The sequence below is a fragment of the Oncorhynchus mykiss genome, chromosome 10 (assembly GCF_057628025.1).
Source record: "Oncorhynchus mykiss isolate SJ-2025 chromosome 10, ASM5762802v1, whole genome shotgun sequence".
NCBI lineage: Eukaryota > Metazoa > Chordata > Actinopteri > Salmoniformes > Salmonidae > Oncorhynchus > Oncorhynchus mykiss.
This window is the reverse complement of record NC_143031.1, coordinates 45642501-45661613: the sequence shown is the minus strand read 5'-3', so window position 1 is coordinate 45661613 and position 19113 is coordinate 45642501. Positions and strand designations below refer to the sequence as shown.

Here is a 19113-nt window from a genome sequence, read left to right as displayed (position 1 = left end):
CCGGGCCTGTTGACTCCCAGCCCTCTGAGGGTCCTGACGAAGTGTTGATAGAGCAGGTCCGTAAGGAGCCGGGTTCCTGAGCCTGGCAGTGGGTACCACGCCTCTCCGTCGCTCAGCCCTCTGATATGTGTAATAACACGGTGGTGTTAAGTTACAGTCCCGAAGTGAAAGCTTCTGCCACTAATATCACTGTGGTGATCACCTTGGCATCTCCACTCCCCAAAACATGATTTGTGTCTCTTCACCCATGAAAATCTCTCCTCAGTATGTGAGGATCCATTCATCTGTGTTAGATGTTGATGATGTCATTTATTCCCCATCACTCCGTAGCGGTCCCCTGCCCTCTGCCCTCAACCCGTCCCGCTGTAGTCCAGTCCATTGCTCTGTAATGTTGTGTGGGTCTGTGTTCAGTAAATCCTCCCATTTTCAACCTTCACATTCAGAACCGACTGCTGTCGTCTGGGCCTCCTGTCAGCCATAGAACCTGCAGCGCATTATTTGACAAGGTAACTCCTCCATATTACTTTCTACAAACCTCTACATTAGCTATACTCTAAATTGAACCATTTTGAACTCTTAATGTTGTTGACGCTAGATTTGCCCAATTATCCAGGCTCCATTGGATGAAAATGAACAGGACTTACCAATGAACATGACTTGCCATCCGCAAATGTTTGAGATTTTAGAGACATCGTCGTTCTCTATATTTAACGTGAATCTGGCTACATTTCGTAATGTAATGGATGCATCTCTATTTCACCACAATTCCTTTAACCAATTCCAAATGGCCCATCCTTTAACTGCAGGGGCTGTGAGGCGCATGCCTGAGAGGGCTGTGACGATTCTCACATTCCTGCACGTCTGATCCCATGTGCACCACGCAGCCAATATGTGCCTTGCTTTAATAGTCCATCGGCTGTTTGGATCTGGCCGCATGGCCCAGTAGAAACCTGCTAGCCTAGCGCTACTTACCATTAGCCAGCTAGCCTCTCATCTCCTCTGGCCGCCTTCAGCTCTATCTGTTCTGTCTCTCGGGCTCTTCTCAGAACACTGACCCTTCTTATCCCCCCCCCATGGCAGGGCTTAAATCAGACCACCTTCCACTGCCAAACGAAGGACCGCTGGCTTGCCACCATTGCATAGCCTGCAGCTAGTCTTTGGCTGTTCTTTGCCATCTTACATTGCATACTCAGGCTAGAGATGGATGAAATCTATCCCACCTTACAGAACAGGTTCACCCAGATGATGGTGTTTATGATGGCGTACTGTACAGAGGGGAGAGACATGAGAAATCATTTACAGAGGAGCAAATAGGGATAGGGACCATCATAGTTGGCATTGTGGCCTACCGTACTGTAAGACTGGATTATGTTTTTAGTGGCTCTGGTTGGAGTTGGAGTGTTGGGTCAGGGGTTGTTTTGCATGTTTGGTTCTCCAGGTCCAACTGTATGCTGTATTATGCAGTTCTATGAGCTGACGCGGAAATACATCACGACAGAGTTTATCAGGGCGACAGGGTAGCCTAGTGGTTAGAGCGTTGGACTAGTAACCGTGAAGGTTGCAACTTCAAATCCCCGAGCTGACAAGGTACAAATCTGTCGTTCTGCCCCTGAACAGGCAGTTAACCCACTGTTCCTAGGCCGTCATTGTAAATATTTTTGTTTGTTCTTAACTGACTTGCCTAGTAGAATAAAATAAAAAAAATCCCCGTTAGCCTTGTTGTAGCATGTTTTCTAATTTGAACTGTTCTTAACTCTCATTTTAACTCTGTTTTTAACTCTCATTTTAACTCTGCTTTTGCTGTAAAATTATTCACTCTCACCCCCCCCCCCCCCCCCACCCAAATACCATCCATGCCATACCCCGTTCTCTTGTCTTTTCTCTTTCTGGTACATACCTCAGCCCATAAGCCATTATAGTAGCTATCCTCTCCAGGTTTAAGCAAGCTGATCATGTCGAATAACTACATTCCTAATTACACGTGTCAAATCCATTACAATCTTTCTGTTTTACCCCATCCTAGTTCACAGCCGAGCACCCTGTTGTAATAGAAGGTGTTTATTGTGAGCTTGGACATGCTTCATTACATGGACCATTAGGAGTCCCTGGACTAACCATTGACAGTAATGCAGGTGATGCGGTCTGTCCCAGCGGTGTCAGATTGTCACAGTCCAACGTACTACAGACCTCCTCACTGACGTCTTGTTTTACCCCCCAGGGTGCAAAGACATCCACAGAGCCCCCGATAGCGCCCCCTGTGTCAGAGGAGGAGGAGGAGGAGGAGGAAGAAGAGGAGGAGGATGACGATGATGACAATGAGCTTCCGCCCGTCATCGCACCTCGACCTGAGCACACTAAATCTGTGAGTCACACTGAGGTTATGAACGATGACTTAAAACCTTGTTACAGATCTAGACAGACTTACAGTCTTACTATCTCAACAACTCAACTCACTACAGAGCTGTAGAGTGTTCATGTTTCCCTGCTCCTCTCTGACTGTGTCTGTGTCCTACTCCTCTCTGATCATGACTGTGTCCTACTCCTCTCTGACCGTGACTGTGTCCTGCACCTCTCTGATCGTGACTGTGTCCTGATCCTCTCTGATCGTGACTGTGTCCTACTCCTCTCTGATCGTGACTGTGTCCTACTCCTCTCTGACCGTGACTGTGTCCTACTCCTCTCTGACCGTGACTGTGTCCTGCACCTCTCTGATTGTGACAGTGTCCTACTCCTCTCTGACCGTGACTGTGTCCTACTCCTCTCTGACCGTGACTGTGTCCTGCTCCTCTCTGATCGTGATTGTGTCCTACTCCTCTCTGATCGTGACTGTGTCCTACTCCTCTCTGATCGTGACTGTGTCCTACTCCTCTCTGATCGTGACTGTGTCCTGATCCTCTCTGACCGTGACTGTGTCCTGATCCTCTCTGATCGTGACTGTGTCCTACTCCTCTCTGATCGTGACTGTGTCCTACTCCTCTCTGATCGTGACTGTGTCCTGATCCTCTCTGACCGTGACTGTGTCCTGCACCTCTCTGATCGTGACTGTGTCCTGATCCTCTCTGATCGTGACTGTGTCCTACTCCTCTCTGATCGTGACTGTGTCCTACTCCTCTCTGACCGTGACTGTGTCCTACTCCTCTCTGACCGTGACTGTGTCCTGCTCCTCTCTGATCGTGACTGTGTCCTACACCTCTCTGATCGTGACTGTGTCCTGATCCTCTCTGACCGTGACTGTGTCCTGCACCTCTCTGATCGTGACTGTGTCCTGATCCTCTCTGATCGTGACTGTGTCCTACTCCTCTCTGATCGTGACTGTGTCCTACTCCTCTCTGACCGTGACTGTGTCCCACTCCTCTCTGATCGTGACTGTGTCCTACTCCCCTCTGACCGTGACTGTGTCCTGCACCTCTCTGATCGTGACTGTGTCCTACTCCTCTCTGACCGTGACTGTGTCCTGCACCTCTCTGATCGTGACTGTGTCCTGATCCTCTCTGATCGTGACTGTGTCCTACTCCTCTCTGATCGTGACTGTGTCCTACTCCTCTCTGACCGTGACTGTGTCCTGCTCCTCTCTGATCGTGACTGTGTCCTACTCCTCTCTGATCGTGACTGTGTCCTACTCCTCTCTGATCGTGACTGTGTCCTACTCCTCTCTGATCGTGACTGTGTCCTACTCCTCTCTGATCGTGACTGTGTCCTGCTCCTCTCTGACTGTGGCTGTGTCCTCCTCCTCTCTGACCGTGACTGTGTCCTGCTCCTCTCTTACCGTGACTGTGTCCTACTCCTCTCTGACCGTGACTGTGTCCTACTCCTCTCTGACCGTGACTGTGTCCTACTCCTCTCTGACCGTGACTGTGTCCTACTCCTCTCTGATCGTGACTGTGTCCTGATCCTCTCTGACCGTGACTGTGTCCTACTCCTCTCTGACCGTGACTGTGTCCTGCTCCTCTCTGACCGTGACTGTGTCCTACTCCTCTCTGACCGTGACTGTGTCCTGATCCTCTCTGACCATGACTGTGTCCTACTCCTCTCTGACCGTGACTGTGTCCTACTCCTCTCTGACCGTGACTGTGTCCTGATCCTCTCTGACCGTGACTGTGTCCTACTCCTCTCTGACCGTGACTGTGTCCTGATCCTCTCTGATCGTGACTGTGTCCTACTCCTCTCTGACCGTGACTGTGTCCTGCACCTCTCTGATCGTGACTGTGTCCTACTCCTCTCTGACCGTGACTGTGTCCTGCACCTCTCTGATCGTGACTGTGTCCTGATCCTCTCTGATCGTGACTGTGTCCTACTCCTCTCTGATCGTGACTGTGTCCTGCTCCTCTCTGACCGTGATTGTGTCCTGCTCCTCTCTGATCGTGACTGTGTCCTACTCCTCTCTGATCGTGACTGTGTCCTACTCCTCTCTGATCGTGACTGTGTCCTACTCCTCTCTGATCGTGACTGTGTCCTGCTCCTCTCTGACTGTGGCTGTGTCCTCCTCCTCTCTGACCGTGACTGTGTCCTGCTCCTCTCTGACCGTGACTGTGTCCTACTCCTCTCTGACCGTGACTGTGTCCTACTCCTCTCTGACCGTGACTGTGTCCTGATCCTCTCTGACCGTGACTGTGTCCTGATCCTCTCTGACCGTGACTGTGTCCTGATCCTCTCTGACCGTGACTGTGTCCTGATCCTCTCTGACCGTGACTGTGTCCTACTCCTCTCTGACCGTGACTGTGTCCTACTCCTCTCTGATCGTGACTGTGTCCTACTCCTCTCTGACCGTGACTGTGTCCTACTCCTCTCTGATCGTGACTGTGTCCTACTCCTCTCTGATCGTGACTGTGTCCTACTCCTCTCTGACCGTGACTGTGTCCTGCTCCTCTCTGATCGTGACTGTGTCCTACTCCTCTCTGATCGTGACTGTGTCCTACTCCTCTCTGATCGTGACTGTGTCCTACTCCTCTCTGATCGTGACTGTGTCCTGCTCCTCTCTGACTGTGGCTGTGTCCTCCTCCTCTCTGACCGTGACTGTGTCCTGCTCCTCTCTGACCGTGACTGTGTCCTACTCCTCTCTGACCGTGACTGTGTCCTACTCCTCTCTGACCGTGACTGTGTCCTGATCCTCTCTGACCGTGACTGTGTCCTGATCCTCTCTGACCGTGACTGTGTCCTGATCCTCTCTGACCGTGACTGTGTCCTACTCCTCTCTGACCGTGACTGTGTCCTACTCCTCTCTGGCCGTGACTGTGTCCTGCACCTCTCTGACCGTGACTGTGTCCTGATCCTCTCTGACCGTGACTGTGTCCTGATCCTCTCTGACCGTGACTGTGTCCTACTCCTCTCTGATCGTGACTGTGTCCTGCTCCTCTCTGACCATGACTGTGTCCTGCTCCTCTCTGACCGTGACTGTGTCCTGCTCCTCTCTGACTGTGACTGTGTCCTCCTCCTCTGCGTACAGATATACACCCGCTCTGTCATCGAGCCCTTGGCGCCTCCCGCCCCTGTGAAGGAGGTCACAACCCCGCCGGAGTCCCAGGTCTTACCAGAGAACACATCCAGCACTCTGTACCGCAACACAGACCGGCAGAAGAAGAAGTCCAAGATGACAGACGAGGAGATTCTGGAGCGACTGAGTATGTTGTCTCTCTGTGGACCTATGGAGCATGGAGAGTCCCATAGAGAGTGTGCTGTAACTATACTGTGTTGTGTGTCTAGGTCTCCAAACCCATCCTATTGCAGTGATTAGTGTGGGCTGCTCAGTAAGCCAGAGATTACAGCCTTAGGATGGCCAAGCGCCCCTCCGTAGTCTGAGTGCTGCAGTGTCTGCCTGTGTCCCTGTCCAAAAACATCAGCAGTGCTCTACTGAGCAGGCCAACCGTTCAGCATGCAGCAGTGTATTTGGCTGCAGTACGATGCCCCACAGCGGGCCACATCCCTGAGTGGCGTGGGCAGAGGAGTGTGTGTGTAATGCAGGGTTGCCCTCCCCATGGTCGTGCTGTATGTGTGTGTGTGTGTGTGTGTGTGTGTGTGTGTGTGTGTGTGTGTGTCTCAGCCTGACCTAGACCCCCTATTGTCATGCTCTCACACCCTCTACACTCTCCACTAATCACCTCTCTCTGTCCTCCCAGGGAGCATTGTGAGTGTGGGGGACCCCAAAAAGAAGTACACACGCTTTGAGAAAATAGGACAAGGGTAAGTCCACCTTCAATCCAAATCCACCAGCTACTTACTTCCTCTTATTGGACCAAAGTAGTCTTTGGTAGTCAGCCCAGCGTCTTTGGTAGTCAGCCCAGCGTCTTTGGTAGTCAGCCCAGCGTCTTTGGTAGTCATCCCGGCTACCAAAGACAGAGAGGAGAGAAAGAACGAAGGGTCTGAGAGAGAATAGAGAGAAGTAGAGAGGAAATCAGAATTGTATCTAGGCTTGGCTGCGGGCCAGATGAGCTCAGCCTGCGCTCTCTCCCTCTCTCTCTCTCCCTCTCTCTCTCTCTCTCTCTCTCTCTCTCTCTCTCTCTCTCTCTCTCTCTCTCTCTCTCTCCTTCTCTCTCTCCATCTCTCTCTCTCTCTGTCTCTCTCTCTCTCTCCTTCTCTCTCTCCTTCTCTCTCTCTCTCTCTCTCTCTCTCTCTCTCTCTCTCTCTCTCTCTCTCTCTCTCTCTCTCTCTCTCTCTCTCTCTCTCTCTCTTTCTCTCTCTGTCTCTCTCTCTCTCTCTCTCCTTCTCTCTCTGAGAGAGCTGGAGTTTCGGGTGAGCTTAGCCCTGATATCACCACTCCCTCCACCTCAGTCCTGAACACAACAACAGCAGCTTCCAGCTCCCTCCAGCACTGCAGAGGCACTCTGTTTGTCTGTGTAACCTCATCTAACACACCCCTAAGGGTTCCCCTGATCAATGTGGGTGGTAATGACAGACAATCTATACACACCGTCTATAAATTAAAACAGCTGTGCAAAAAGATAAGAACACTACTCTGTGGTTACACACAGATTCCTCTGATTGAATCGACCGGAAAAATGTTGTCTAATGATGTGAGCTGTTAACAAACCTGGAGATTGATCACATGAGACTATTCCTGAGGAGTCAATAATTAGTATGGATTGATTGCACAGCTACATAACAGAGTGTTCGTTACCTGGCCTGCTGCATGGTATCAGTGTCTGGGCCAGGGCCTGGGCCTGGGACTGGTCCTGGGCTGGGCCTGGGCAGGGCCTGGACTGGGCCTGCCTCCACGAGAGCTGACTGGACCAAACATGAACACTCTTTCATTATTCATACACTCTCACAACGCAATACACTGGTGTAGCGTGACAGTCTCAGGGATGGATGGAGGGAGGGGTGGAGGGAGGGAGAAGAGGGCAAGGAGAACAGAGTGAGGGAGAGAAGTGGGGAGAGAGAGAGAGAGATGTGTGACTTGACCCAAGCTCTGACTTGTCACTTGTGAAATCAGTCTTCCACTTCATTCTGTCTAATAATAACTTAATAACATGAACTTTATTTGTATAGCACTTTTCAATGCAGGTAACAAAGTGCTTCACGTCATAAAATAATAATATAAAAGTACTAACAAAGACAGGAGGAAGGAGACCGAAAGAAGAATCATACATTAAAAGCACCTTTATAAAAGTTTAAACCTTATGAAGACTTCAGCAGGGATTTAAAAGAGGCACTGAATCTGCAAGCCTGATCTCCTCTGGCATACCATTCCAAAGTCTAGGGGCCCTAATGGCAGATGCCTGGTCTCCTTTCCTTTTCAATCTAAACTTTGGAGTGGTCAACAGTGCCCTGCCAGAGGATCTCAGGCTGTGTCCTGGCTTGTAGGAAGATTAAAGATCAGAGATATAGGATGAGGCTAAACCGAGTCTAGCCTTAAACGTGATTAATAACATTTCATCTATTTTAAAAGTGACTGGTAGCCGGGGGGCAGAAGCTAAAATAAGTGTGAGACGGTTACATTTTCTGGTGCAGAACTACAGCATTTTGAACTAACGGTAGACGATGGAGTGAGTTCTGACTGAGACATGTATACAAAGAGTTACAGTACTCTAGTCGTGAGGGGGGAAAAAGCATGTAGCTATAACTTTCTCCGGATCAGTGACTGAATGAAAATACTTGACTCTAGTTATATTTCTTAGAGGATAAAAGCAGGACTGGATGACCTTTTTAACATCCAGTTTGAGGTTTAGGTAAAGGGTCAAAGACGACACCGAGGTCTTTGGCCATACGCTTTACATTGGTAGACAAATAACCAAGGTTATTTACAATCTGGGTTCTAGCAAGGTGGGGGGACAAATAAAACAACCTCTGATTTCTTATCATTGAGCTGGAGAAAATTGTCAGACATCCAACATTTGATGACAGCAAGACCCTTGTGGAGGGTAGCTATGCTAGCTTGGCCGCTGGGTTTGATTAGTAAATAAATCTATGTGCCATCCGCATAGCAGTGAAACGGAATGTTATGATTGCAGAATATGTCACCAAGGGGGAAGCCTGTACAGGGGGAAAACGATGGGGCCCAGAATTTAACGCTGGGGGACACCATAGTGATTAGCTTCTGGGGATGAGACTGAACCACCCATGCTCGCTGAGAAATGTCTGCCTCATAGATATGACTTTAACCTGTCAAGGTCAATGCTGGAGATTCCCAACCACCTCTCCAGCCAACAAATATGTTATCCAAAAGAACTAGAATGGAGCATTCACCGGCATCGACAGCCCACAGAAAGTCATTGCGGACTGTCACTAAAGCAGTTTCCGTGCTGTGAAGTGAACTGGAATTCCTGTCTGGAATTTTTCAAGTAAGTTGTTCACGCTCAAATAAGCCACCAATTGCTTGAAAGCAACATCTAACATCTTGGATTAAAACAAATCAGTTTAGAGATGGGTATATAATTACGCTGTGAGGAGGGTTCTAGATTGGGCTTTTTAAGGAGAGGTTGGACCAGGGCAGTTTTTAAATAGGCTGGAATGGAGCCAGAGGTCAGGGAGCTATTTACAATAGACAGAATGTTGGGGCCAACAGTAGGCATAACCTTTTTTAGTAGTCTAGTAGGGATCATGTCCAATGGGCAGGAGGAGGTCTACATGTGTGCTACAGTATCAAGGAGGGACTCAAAGGATATTTGCTCAAAGGAGCAAAAGGAAGCCGTAGACAGTCTCAGAGTAGTTGCCTCAAGTGCCTCCTGACAGGAAATGGTGTTATGGCGTCGGCTACTGTCATTCTGGGATGAATCTTAAAAACTGTTCGCAGAGGTCAGGGGATGCTGGCATTCTCTGCCTGTGTCTGCCTCATTGCTGAGACTTCAGTGGAAACAGACAGCTTCTCCCACGTGGCAGAATTGAGTGGGAAAAGTCGCTAAATGCTATCAAAACCGAAGAAACTCCCCGAAGGCAGCCTAAAATGTAGCTGAATTTGTCGCTAGCCTCTTTTTGGAGGGGTCTGAAAACTCTCTAAATATAGCGGGAAAAGTCGTTAAATTGACAACACTGATAATTTTTCAAATGAACTCTCAATATGCCAACATTTCATTCAAATAATGCCAATCCACAGCCAAACACTGGCTGGAATCAGTTGATGATAGGACTTAGACAAGTTGTAAATGCAACAAGTACTGCTATTGTATCAGATAATAGCACTGACAGCTTTCCAAGAAAACTCAATCTGAGACATTTATGGTCTGTTTAAATATATTTTAGAGGCTATTTATACAAAACATTTGTACAACACCTCTATAAACTGTATTTATAATATATGACAATATTTTAGGTTGACAATAATTATATTACACGTATTCCACATGCCACATGACTATTTTTCTACATAAGTGAAGTCTGGATTATGACTCTACCAATTAGACTGGTTTGGATTTCTCCCTGATCAATATGGCTGCCATTTTCACCCCATTATGGAACTTTGAGTGTTTATAACATAGCCCCTCTAGTAATTTAATAGGATCTCTATTGGTTAGACTGCCATGGTGCACTGGTAAAGTCAATGCAGAGGAAACTAGGTTGAAGTTCATGGTGTATAACCAAACATTAAACCAGACCCCTGGCAGGAGACTCAGTCTGTTCCTGGTTATATTCCACCATGGGACTGTGTTATATTCCTTCACCATGGGACTGTGTTATATTCCTTCACCATGGGACTGTGTTATATTCCTTCACCATGGGACTGTGTTATATTCCTTCACCGTGGGACTGTGTTTTATATTCCTTCACCATGGGACTGTGTTATATTCCTTCACCATGGGACCATGTTTTATATTCCTTCACCATGGGACTGTGTTATATTCCTTCACCATGGGACTGTGTTATATTCCTTCACCATGGGACCATGTTTTATATTCCTTCACCATTGGACTGTGTTTTATATTCCTTCACCATGGGACTGTGTTTTATATTCCTTCACCATGGGACTGTGTTTTATATTCCTTCACCATGGGACTGTGTTTTATATTCCTTCACCATGGGACTGTGTTATATTCCTTCACCATGGAACTGTGTTATATTCCTTCACCATTGGACTGTGTTTTATATTCCTTCACCATGGGACTGTGTTTTATATTCCTTCACCATGGGACTGTGTTATATTCCTTCACCATGGGACTGTGTTATATTCCTTCACCATGGGACCATGTTTTATATTCCTTCACCATTGGACTGTGTTTTATATTCCTTCACCATGGGACTGTGTTTTATATTCCTTCACCATGGGACTGTGTTATATTCCTTCACCATGGGACTGTGTTTTATATTCCTTCACCATGGGACTGTGTTATATTCCTTCACCATGGGACTGTGTTTTATATTCCTTCACCATGGGACTGTGTTTTATATTCCTTCACCATGGGACTGTGTTTTATATTCCTTCACCATGGGACTGTGTTTTATATTCCTTCACCATGGGACTGTGTTTTATATTCCTTCACCATGGGACTGTGTTTTATATTCCTTCACCATGGGACTGTGTTTTATATTCCTTCACCATGGGACTGTGTTTTATATTCCTTCACCATGGGACTGTGTTATATTCCTTCACCATGGGACTGTGTTTTATATTCCTTCACCATGGGACTGTGTTTTATATTCCTTCACCATGGGACTGTGTTATATTCCTTCACCATGGGACTGTGTTTTATATTCCTTCACCATGGGACTGTGTTTTATATTCCTTCACCATGGGACTGTGTTATATTCCTTCACCATGGGACTGTGTTTTATATTCCTTCACCATGGGACTGTGTTTGATATTCCTTCACCATGGGACTGTGTTATATTCCTTCACCATGGGACTGTGTTTTATATTCCTTCACCATGGGACTGTGTTTTATATTCCTTCACCATGGGACTGTGTTATATTCCTTCACCATGGGACTGTGTTTTATATTCCTTCACCATGGGACTGTGTTTTATATTCCTTCACCATGGGACTGTGTTATATTCCTTCACCATGGGACTGTGTTATATTCCTTCACCATGGGACCATGTTTTATATTCCTTCACCATGGGACTGTGTTATATTCCTTCACCTTGGGACCATGTTTTATATTCCTTCACCATGGGACTGTGTTATATTCCTTCACCATGGGACCATGTTTTATATTCCTTCACCATGGGACTGTGTTTTATATTCCTTCACCATGGGACTGTGTTATATTCCTTCACCGTGGGACTGTGTTTTATATTCCTTCACCATGGGACTGTGTTATATTCCTTCACCATGGGACTGTGTTATATTCCTTCACCATGGGACTGTTATATTCCTTCACCATGGGACTGTGTTATATTCCTTCACCGTGGGACTGTGTTTTATATTCCTTCACCATGGGACTGTGTTATATTCCTTCACCATGGGACTGTGTTATATTCCTTCACCGTGGGACTGTGTTTTATATTCCTTCACCATGGGACTGTGTTATATTCCTTCACCATGGGACTGTGTTTAAATTCCTTCACCATGGGACTGTGTTTAAATTCCTTCACCATGGGACTGTGTTATATTCCTTCACCATGGGACTGTGTTATATTCCTTCACCATGGGACTGTGTTTTATATTCCTTCACCATGGGACTGTGTTATATTCCTTCACCATGGGACTGTGTTATATTCCTTCACCATGGGACTGTGTTTAAATTCCTTCACCATGGGACTGTGTTTTATATTCCTTCACCATGGGACTGTGTTTTATATTCCTTCACCATGGGACTGTGTTATATTCCTTCACCATGGGACTGTGTTTTATATTCCTTCACCATGGGACTGTGTTTTATATTCCTTCACCATGGGACTGTGTTTTATATTCCTTCACCATGGGACTGTGTTTTATATTCCTTCACCATGGGACTGTGTTTTATATTCCTTCACCATGGGACTGTGTTTTATATTCCTTCACCATGGGACTGTGTTTTATATTCCTTCACCATGGGACTGTGTTTTATATTCCTTCACCATGGGACTGTGTTATATTCCTTCACCATGGGACTGTGTTTTATATTCCTTCACCATGGGACTGTGTTTTAAATTCCTTCACCATGGGACTGTGTTATATTCCTTCACCATGGCACTGTGTTATATTCCTTCACCATGGGACTGTGTTATATTCCTTCACCATGGGACTGTGTTATATTCCTTCACCATGGGACTGTGTTATATTCCTTCACCATGGGACTGTGTTTAAATTCCTTCACCATGGGACTGTGTTTTATATTCCTTCACCATGGGACTGTGTTTTATATTCCTTCACCATGGGACTGTGTTATATTCCTTCACCATGGGACTATGTTATATTCCTTCACCTTGTGACTGTGTTATATTCCCTTGGAGCTGATTCAGAAATGGAAGCATCGTAAAAACATGGGCAGTGGTTCTGCCCTCCAGCACTCAGAGGTGTAAAATGTCAGGGCAGAGAGAGGGACATTTTTGGATAGAGGTGCAGATTACTGTACCCGAGCCAGGGGTGCCAAACACACAGAGCTTTTATCAGCTTACTGTAATCTTTGTCTGGCTAATTCAAAGGCTGCTCAGGCTACTATAGAGGGAATATCAAATCTGTGATTCCACTGGCGCCTCAATACCCCTGTGGCACAGGGATCAGAATAACACATCATTTACGCACAATACATATACTGTATATGTTACAGAACATACACTTTGCAATGAGTAATAATGTACATGTTAAAAAGTGCACTTTAAATGCACTGTACACTTGGCAGAGTAGGTTCACATGCCAGTATTGAACTGTATGCATTACAGAGTTGGTGAACATCGTAGAGGAATGGGCACGCCACATCAAGTGTCCCGATCGTCGTTGTAAGCATACTCAGACCAAAGCGCAGCGTGATATCGGTTCAACATCTTTTTATTATAAGAGCACCGAACAAAAAAACAATAAAGAATACACGACACGTGAAGCTCATGCAGTGCTCACAGGCAGCTACACAAAAACAAGATCCCACAAAACACAGTGGGGAAATGGCTACCTAAATATGAACCATTCCAGGCCAACATAGAAATAAACCCGACTCTGGCCGCAAAACCTGACTCTATAGGGGAGGGTCCGGGTGGGCGTCTAGCGTCTGTGGCGGCTCCGGTGCGGACCCGCCAGCATTGGTGGCGGCTCCACGCACTAGGCCTCCAGTGAGTCTTCCCAGTCAGGTGCGTCCTGTGCCTGCTACAAGCATTTGCCCTGAGGTGTGTGTCACCTGTGCCGACGCCACACATCAGGCCTCCAGTGCGTCTCTCCAGTTCAGAGCTTCCGGCGACGCTTCCCAGTCTAGAGCTTCCTGGCGACAGTTCCCAGTCCAGAGCTTCCGGTGACAGTTCCCAGTCCAGAGCTTCCGGCGATGAGTCCCAGTCCAGAGCTTCCGGAGATGAGTCCCAGTCCAGAGCTTCCGATGACAGTTCCCAGTCCAGAGCTTCCGGCGACGATTCCCAGTCCAGAGCTTCCGGCGATGAGTCCCAGTCCAGAGCTTCCGGCGACGATTCCCAGTCCAGAGCTTCCGGTTACAGTTCCCAGTCCAGAGCTTCCGGCGATGAGTCCCAGTCCAGAGCTTCCGGCGATGATTCCCAGTCCAGAGCTTCCGGCGACGATTCCCAGTCCAGAGCTACCGGCGATGAGTCCCAGTCCAGAGCTTCCGGCGACGATTCCCAGTCCAGAGCTTCCGGCGACGATTCCCAGTCCAGAGCTACCGGCGATGAGTCCCAGTCCAGAGCTTCCGGCGATGAGTCCCTGTCCAGAGCTTCCAGCGACGAGTCCCAGTCCAGAGCTTCCGGCGACGTTTCACAGTCCAGAACCTCCAACGACAGTCCACAGTCCGGAACCTCCTGCACAGTGTTCAGCCTGGGTCCATGGCTGGATCCGCGAGCTGAGCGGGTTCTTCATCCCGCACCAGAGCCGGCCCCCGATGCTGGCTGATCTGCGGGATGAGCGGGTTCTTCGCCCCGCACCAGAGCTGCCTCCGATGCTAGCGGATCCGCGGGATGAGAGGGTTCTTTGTCCTGCACCAGAGCTGCCACCGACACTAGACACCCCCCCCCCCAACCCTCCCGTTTTGTTGTGTGGTTCCCTTATTTCTAATAAAAGATGTGGAACCCAGATCACGCTGCACGTTGGTTCGAGTATGATTCCAACGATCGTGCCACCGACACTAGACACCCCCCCCCCCCTAACCCTCCCTTTTGGTTTCAGGTTTTGCGGCCAGAGTCCGTACCTTTGGGGGGGGGGGGGGGGTACTGTCACGTCCTGACCATAGAGAGTCCTTATTTTATATGGTGGAGTAGGTCAGGGCGTGACTGGGGGGTTAGTCTAGTTTATATTTTCTATGTGGGGTTCTAGTTTTGTTTTCTATGTTGGTGTTTGGTATGATTCCCAATTAGAGGCAGCTGGCTATCATTGTCTCTAATGGGAAAAAATGACTATGTATCAAACTTGATTCTTCTTACATGTCCTACTAAAGTTACCCCTAGAGTTGATTGACACACCCAGTTAGCATAGAACAAAAATCCCCATCAAAGTCCATCTGTTTAAGCCATTGTTGGCCTTCAGCATCTGCGGTGGAAGGTGGCAAAGTTACAGCAGTGTCTGTCAGACCAGGAAACATCCCGAAAATCGCTCTTCTCACGAAAACGTCTGCAGAATCTGAACGGTTTGGGCTAGAAGCAAATATAACCTAACCTGAGCTCTCAAGAACCCAATGCCATACAGCCATAGGGTTATCCTTTGAACTGGTAATAATCAATGCAATACGGTTTTGGAAATTTCAGAAATTCTATACTGAGCAAAAACAACATGCAATAATATCAACCATTTTTATTGAGTTACAGTTCATCTAAGGACATCAGACAATTGAAATAAATTCAGCAGGTCCTAATCTATGGATTTAACATGACTGGGAATACAGATATGCATCTATTGGTCACAGATACCTTTAAAACAAAAGGTGTGGGCGTGGATCAGAAAACCAGTCAGTATCTGGTGTGACCACCATTTTCCTCATGCAATGTGACACATCTACTTCGCATTGATCAGTTGATCAGGCTGTCGCTTGTGGAATGTTTTCCCAGTCCTCTTCAACGGCTGTGTGAAGTTGCTGGATATTGGCGGGAACTGGAACACGCTGTCGTACACGTCTACCCAGAACATCCCGTGCTCAACGAGTGACATGTCTGGTGAGTCTGCAGGCCATGGAAGAACTGGGACATTTTTCAGCTTCCAGGAATTGTGTACAGATCCTTGTGACATGGGGCCATGCATGATCATGCTGAATGGCGGCGTATGAATGGCACGACAATGGGCCTCAGGATCTCGTCACGGTATCTCTGCGCATTAATTGCCATCGATAAAATGCAATTGTGTTTGTGGTTCGTAGCTTACGCCTGCCCATACCATAACCCCACCGCCACCATGGGGCACTGGTCACAGCGTTGACATCAGCAAACTACTCGCCAACACAACGGCATTCACGTGGTCTGCAGTTGTGAGGCCGGTTGGACGTACTGCCAGATTCTCTCAAATGACGTTGGAGCAGGCTTATGGTAGAGAAATGAACATTACATTCTCTGTCAACAGCTCGGGTGGACATTAATGCAGTCAGCATTCCAATTGCACACCCCGTCAAAACTTGAGACATATGTGGCATTGTGTTGTGTGACAAAACTGCACATTTTGAGAGAAATGATATTTGTGTGCATACGGAAAATGTCTGGGATATTTTATTTCAGCTCATGAAACATGGGGCCAACAGTTTACATACATATTTTGTTCAGTAAACTTTTCATATCCCCCCAAAAATGATTTAATAAATACAAAAGAGACACTTCATGTGAGGCATTTTAGATTCCCACGGAGGTGTTTTGTGTTGCACTTCCCGACCTAATGGAAACTCGGGAGGGAACAAAAACAAAACATCTGCTCGAAGCTGTGTCACACAAAAAAAACTCTGTGGAAATCTGTGGTAAAACAGCTAACTGCAAGTACATATTTTTTATTTGTAAAGTTGATTTTGTATTTTAGTGTTCAAGGTTTCCAAAACTGTATCGCAATCAAGGATAAATTGTTTGTAGAGTCTTTCACACTTGACCAAATCACCTCAGCTAATCAAAAGGGATGTGGAAGGACTGAGTCATGAGAAGGGCTAACCTAACCTATGACCTGACCCCTCACCGTATGTATTACTGACCCACAGTTTGCAAGAAGCGACATCAAAACAATTATACAACCCAAATAGCTCCTAGCCTCCCACACATCCTTTCTGAAACTAAACAATATAAAAACAAAATATACATTTTTGTATTTAACCTTTATTTAACGAGGCGGCCTACCAAAAAGGCAAAAGGCCTGCTGCGGTGATAGGGGCCTGGGATTTAAAAATAAAACATTTATACAATATAAATATAGGACAAAACACACATCACGACAAGAGAGACAACACAACACTACATGAAGAGAGACCTAAGACAACAACATAGCAAGGCAGCAACACATGACAACACAGCATGGTAGCAACACAACATAACAACATGGTAGCAACACAACATGGTAGCAGCACAAAACATGGCACAAACATTATTAGACACAGACAACAGCACAAAAGGCAAGAAGGTAGAGACATCACACAAAGCAGCCACAACTGTCAGTAAGAGTGTCCATGATTGAGTCTTTGAATGAAGAGATTGAGGTAAAACTCTCCAGTTTGAGTGTTTGTTGCAGCTCGTTCCAGTCACTAGCTGCAGCGAACTGAAAAGAGGAGAGACCCAGGGATGTGTGTACTTTGGGGACCTTTAACAGAATGTGACTGGCAGAACTTGTGTTGTATGTGGAGGATGAGGGGTGCAGTAGATATCTCATCAACCAGTGGGTCTTGTGACGGGTATACAGAGATGATCAGTTTACAGAGGAGCATAGAGTGCAGTGATGTGTCCTATAACGAGCATTGGTGGCAAATCTGATGGCCGAATGGTAAAGAACATCTTGAGAGCACCCTTACCTGCCGATCTATAAATTATGTCTCCGTAATCTAGCATGGGTAGGATGGTCATCTGAATCAGGGTTAGTTTGGCAGCTGGGGTGAAAGAGGAGCGATTACGATAGAGGAAACCAAGTCTAGATCTTCAGCCTGCAGCTTTGGTATGTGCTGAAAGAAGGACAGTGCGCCGTCTAGCCATACTCCCAAGTACTTGTATGAGGTGCCTATACAAGTATGAGGTAGTAATAACACCTGTGGGAGGAGGGGCATTATTCTTACCAAACCAGTAGTCCTTTGTTTTGGAGGTGTTCAGAACAAGGTTAAGGGTATAGAAAGCTTGTTGGACACAATGAAAGCTTTTAACACAAAATACAGGGAGGGGCCAGCTGAGTATAAGACTGCATCATCTGCATATAAATGAATGAGAGCGCTTCCTACTGCCTGAGCTATGTTGTTGATGTAAATTGAGAAGAGCGTGGTGCCTAGGATCGAGCCTTGGGGTACTCCCTTGGTGACAGGCAGTGGCTGAGACAGCAGATTTTCTGACTTTATACACTGCAGTCTTTGAAAGAGGTAGTTAGCAAATATAAACAAATATAAACTTGCAAATCAGGTCTGAAAACATACTGAAATTAAACTGAATTCTAAATAAAAATCCCTGAAATTATAGAAATAAAAAACTATAATAACCTTGCTTCACACACACTTCACATGCAACTCAGACCCACCACTCATAGCAGAATGACCTCTTGACATTATTCACACATGCAAGTGGTATAATGTGTACATTATATACTGTAGGGACATAACCCCTGCAAGACATTTATAGAAATCACAGAGGAAAGGTAACTTTATTGACAGGTTTATGACTTGTATTAGTTATTACTGACCCAGAAGCATTAGTGTTGCCTTTTCAATGGCCAATCATCAATGCTGCCCTCTGGTGGTCAAATAAAATGGCACCTGATCATCTATGGAAAACAGCAATTGAACTGCTTGCATTCAAAGACATTGTGTAATAGTTTTCTTTAAGATTATTGTGTTAATAAAACAATAAGGAAGTGTCCTCCAGGCGCTGGAGAGTTGCATAACTCTAATATTATGGAGATAGATACCGTGGAGGGACATGTTTTGGATGGATAGCTTGTGTGCACCATGATCTGTTCTATCTCCTTGCATGAGGACTTGTTTCTATGTGGAACTAATGCATTGTGCTCTTGTTTCCTCAGGGCATCTGGCACTGTATACACAGCCATTGACATTGCTACTGGCCAGGAGGTAAACTAACTTCACTACCGCAGTCCCTTCAGAAAAACATCCACATCTTACGTGTCTGTCTGTCACCCCGATTAGCCATCTCTTCTGGCTAATCACAGTAGCTGTGTAGTCTGCCGGAAGAGCACCGAAAGCACCGTCTAATGTCTCGTCTGTGGTTGTGCCTCTGTTAGGTGGCCATCAAGCAGATGAACCTCCAGCAGCAGCCCAAGAAGGAGCTCATCATCAATGAGATCCTGGTGATGAGGGAAAACAAAAACCCCAACATAGTCAACTACCTGGACAGGTGACCTTCATAGCCATGGTTACTGATGGGGAAAACCGCAAGTATAGCAGATACTGTAAATATGACCATTTTGTGCACTACTATACTTGAAGGTAGACTCAGCGAAATGGC

At 46.7% G+C, this 19113-nt stretch overlaps 1 protein-coding gene across 2 annotated transcripts in view; it reads left to right on the top strand.

The window, feature by feature from the left end:
- The window catches only part of LOC110534031 (serine/threonine-protein kinase PAK 3), a 57943-nt gene that overhangs the window by 33706 nt on the left and 5124 nt on the right, over positions 1–19113 (top strand). For both annotated transcript variants that reach the window (XM_021618666.3, XM_090186811.1), the window contains 6 exons: positions 444–506; positions 2219–2362; positions 5444–5618; positions 6114–6177; positions 18671–18719; positions 18890–19002. In XM_021618666.3, coding sequence (XP_021474341.1) covers positions 444–506; positions 2219–2362; positions 5444–5618; positions 6114–6177; positions 18671–18719; positions 18890–19002 — 608 coding nt within the window. The remainder of the gene's footprint in view (positions 1–443; positions 507–2218; positions 2363–5443; positions 5619–6113; positions 6178–18670; positions 18720–18889; positions 19003–19113) is intronic.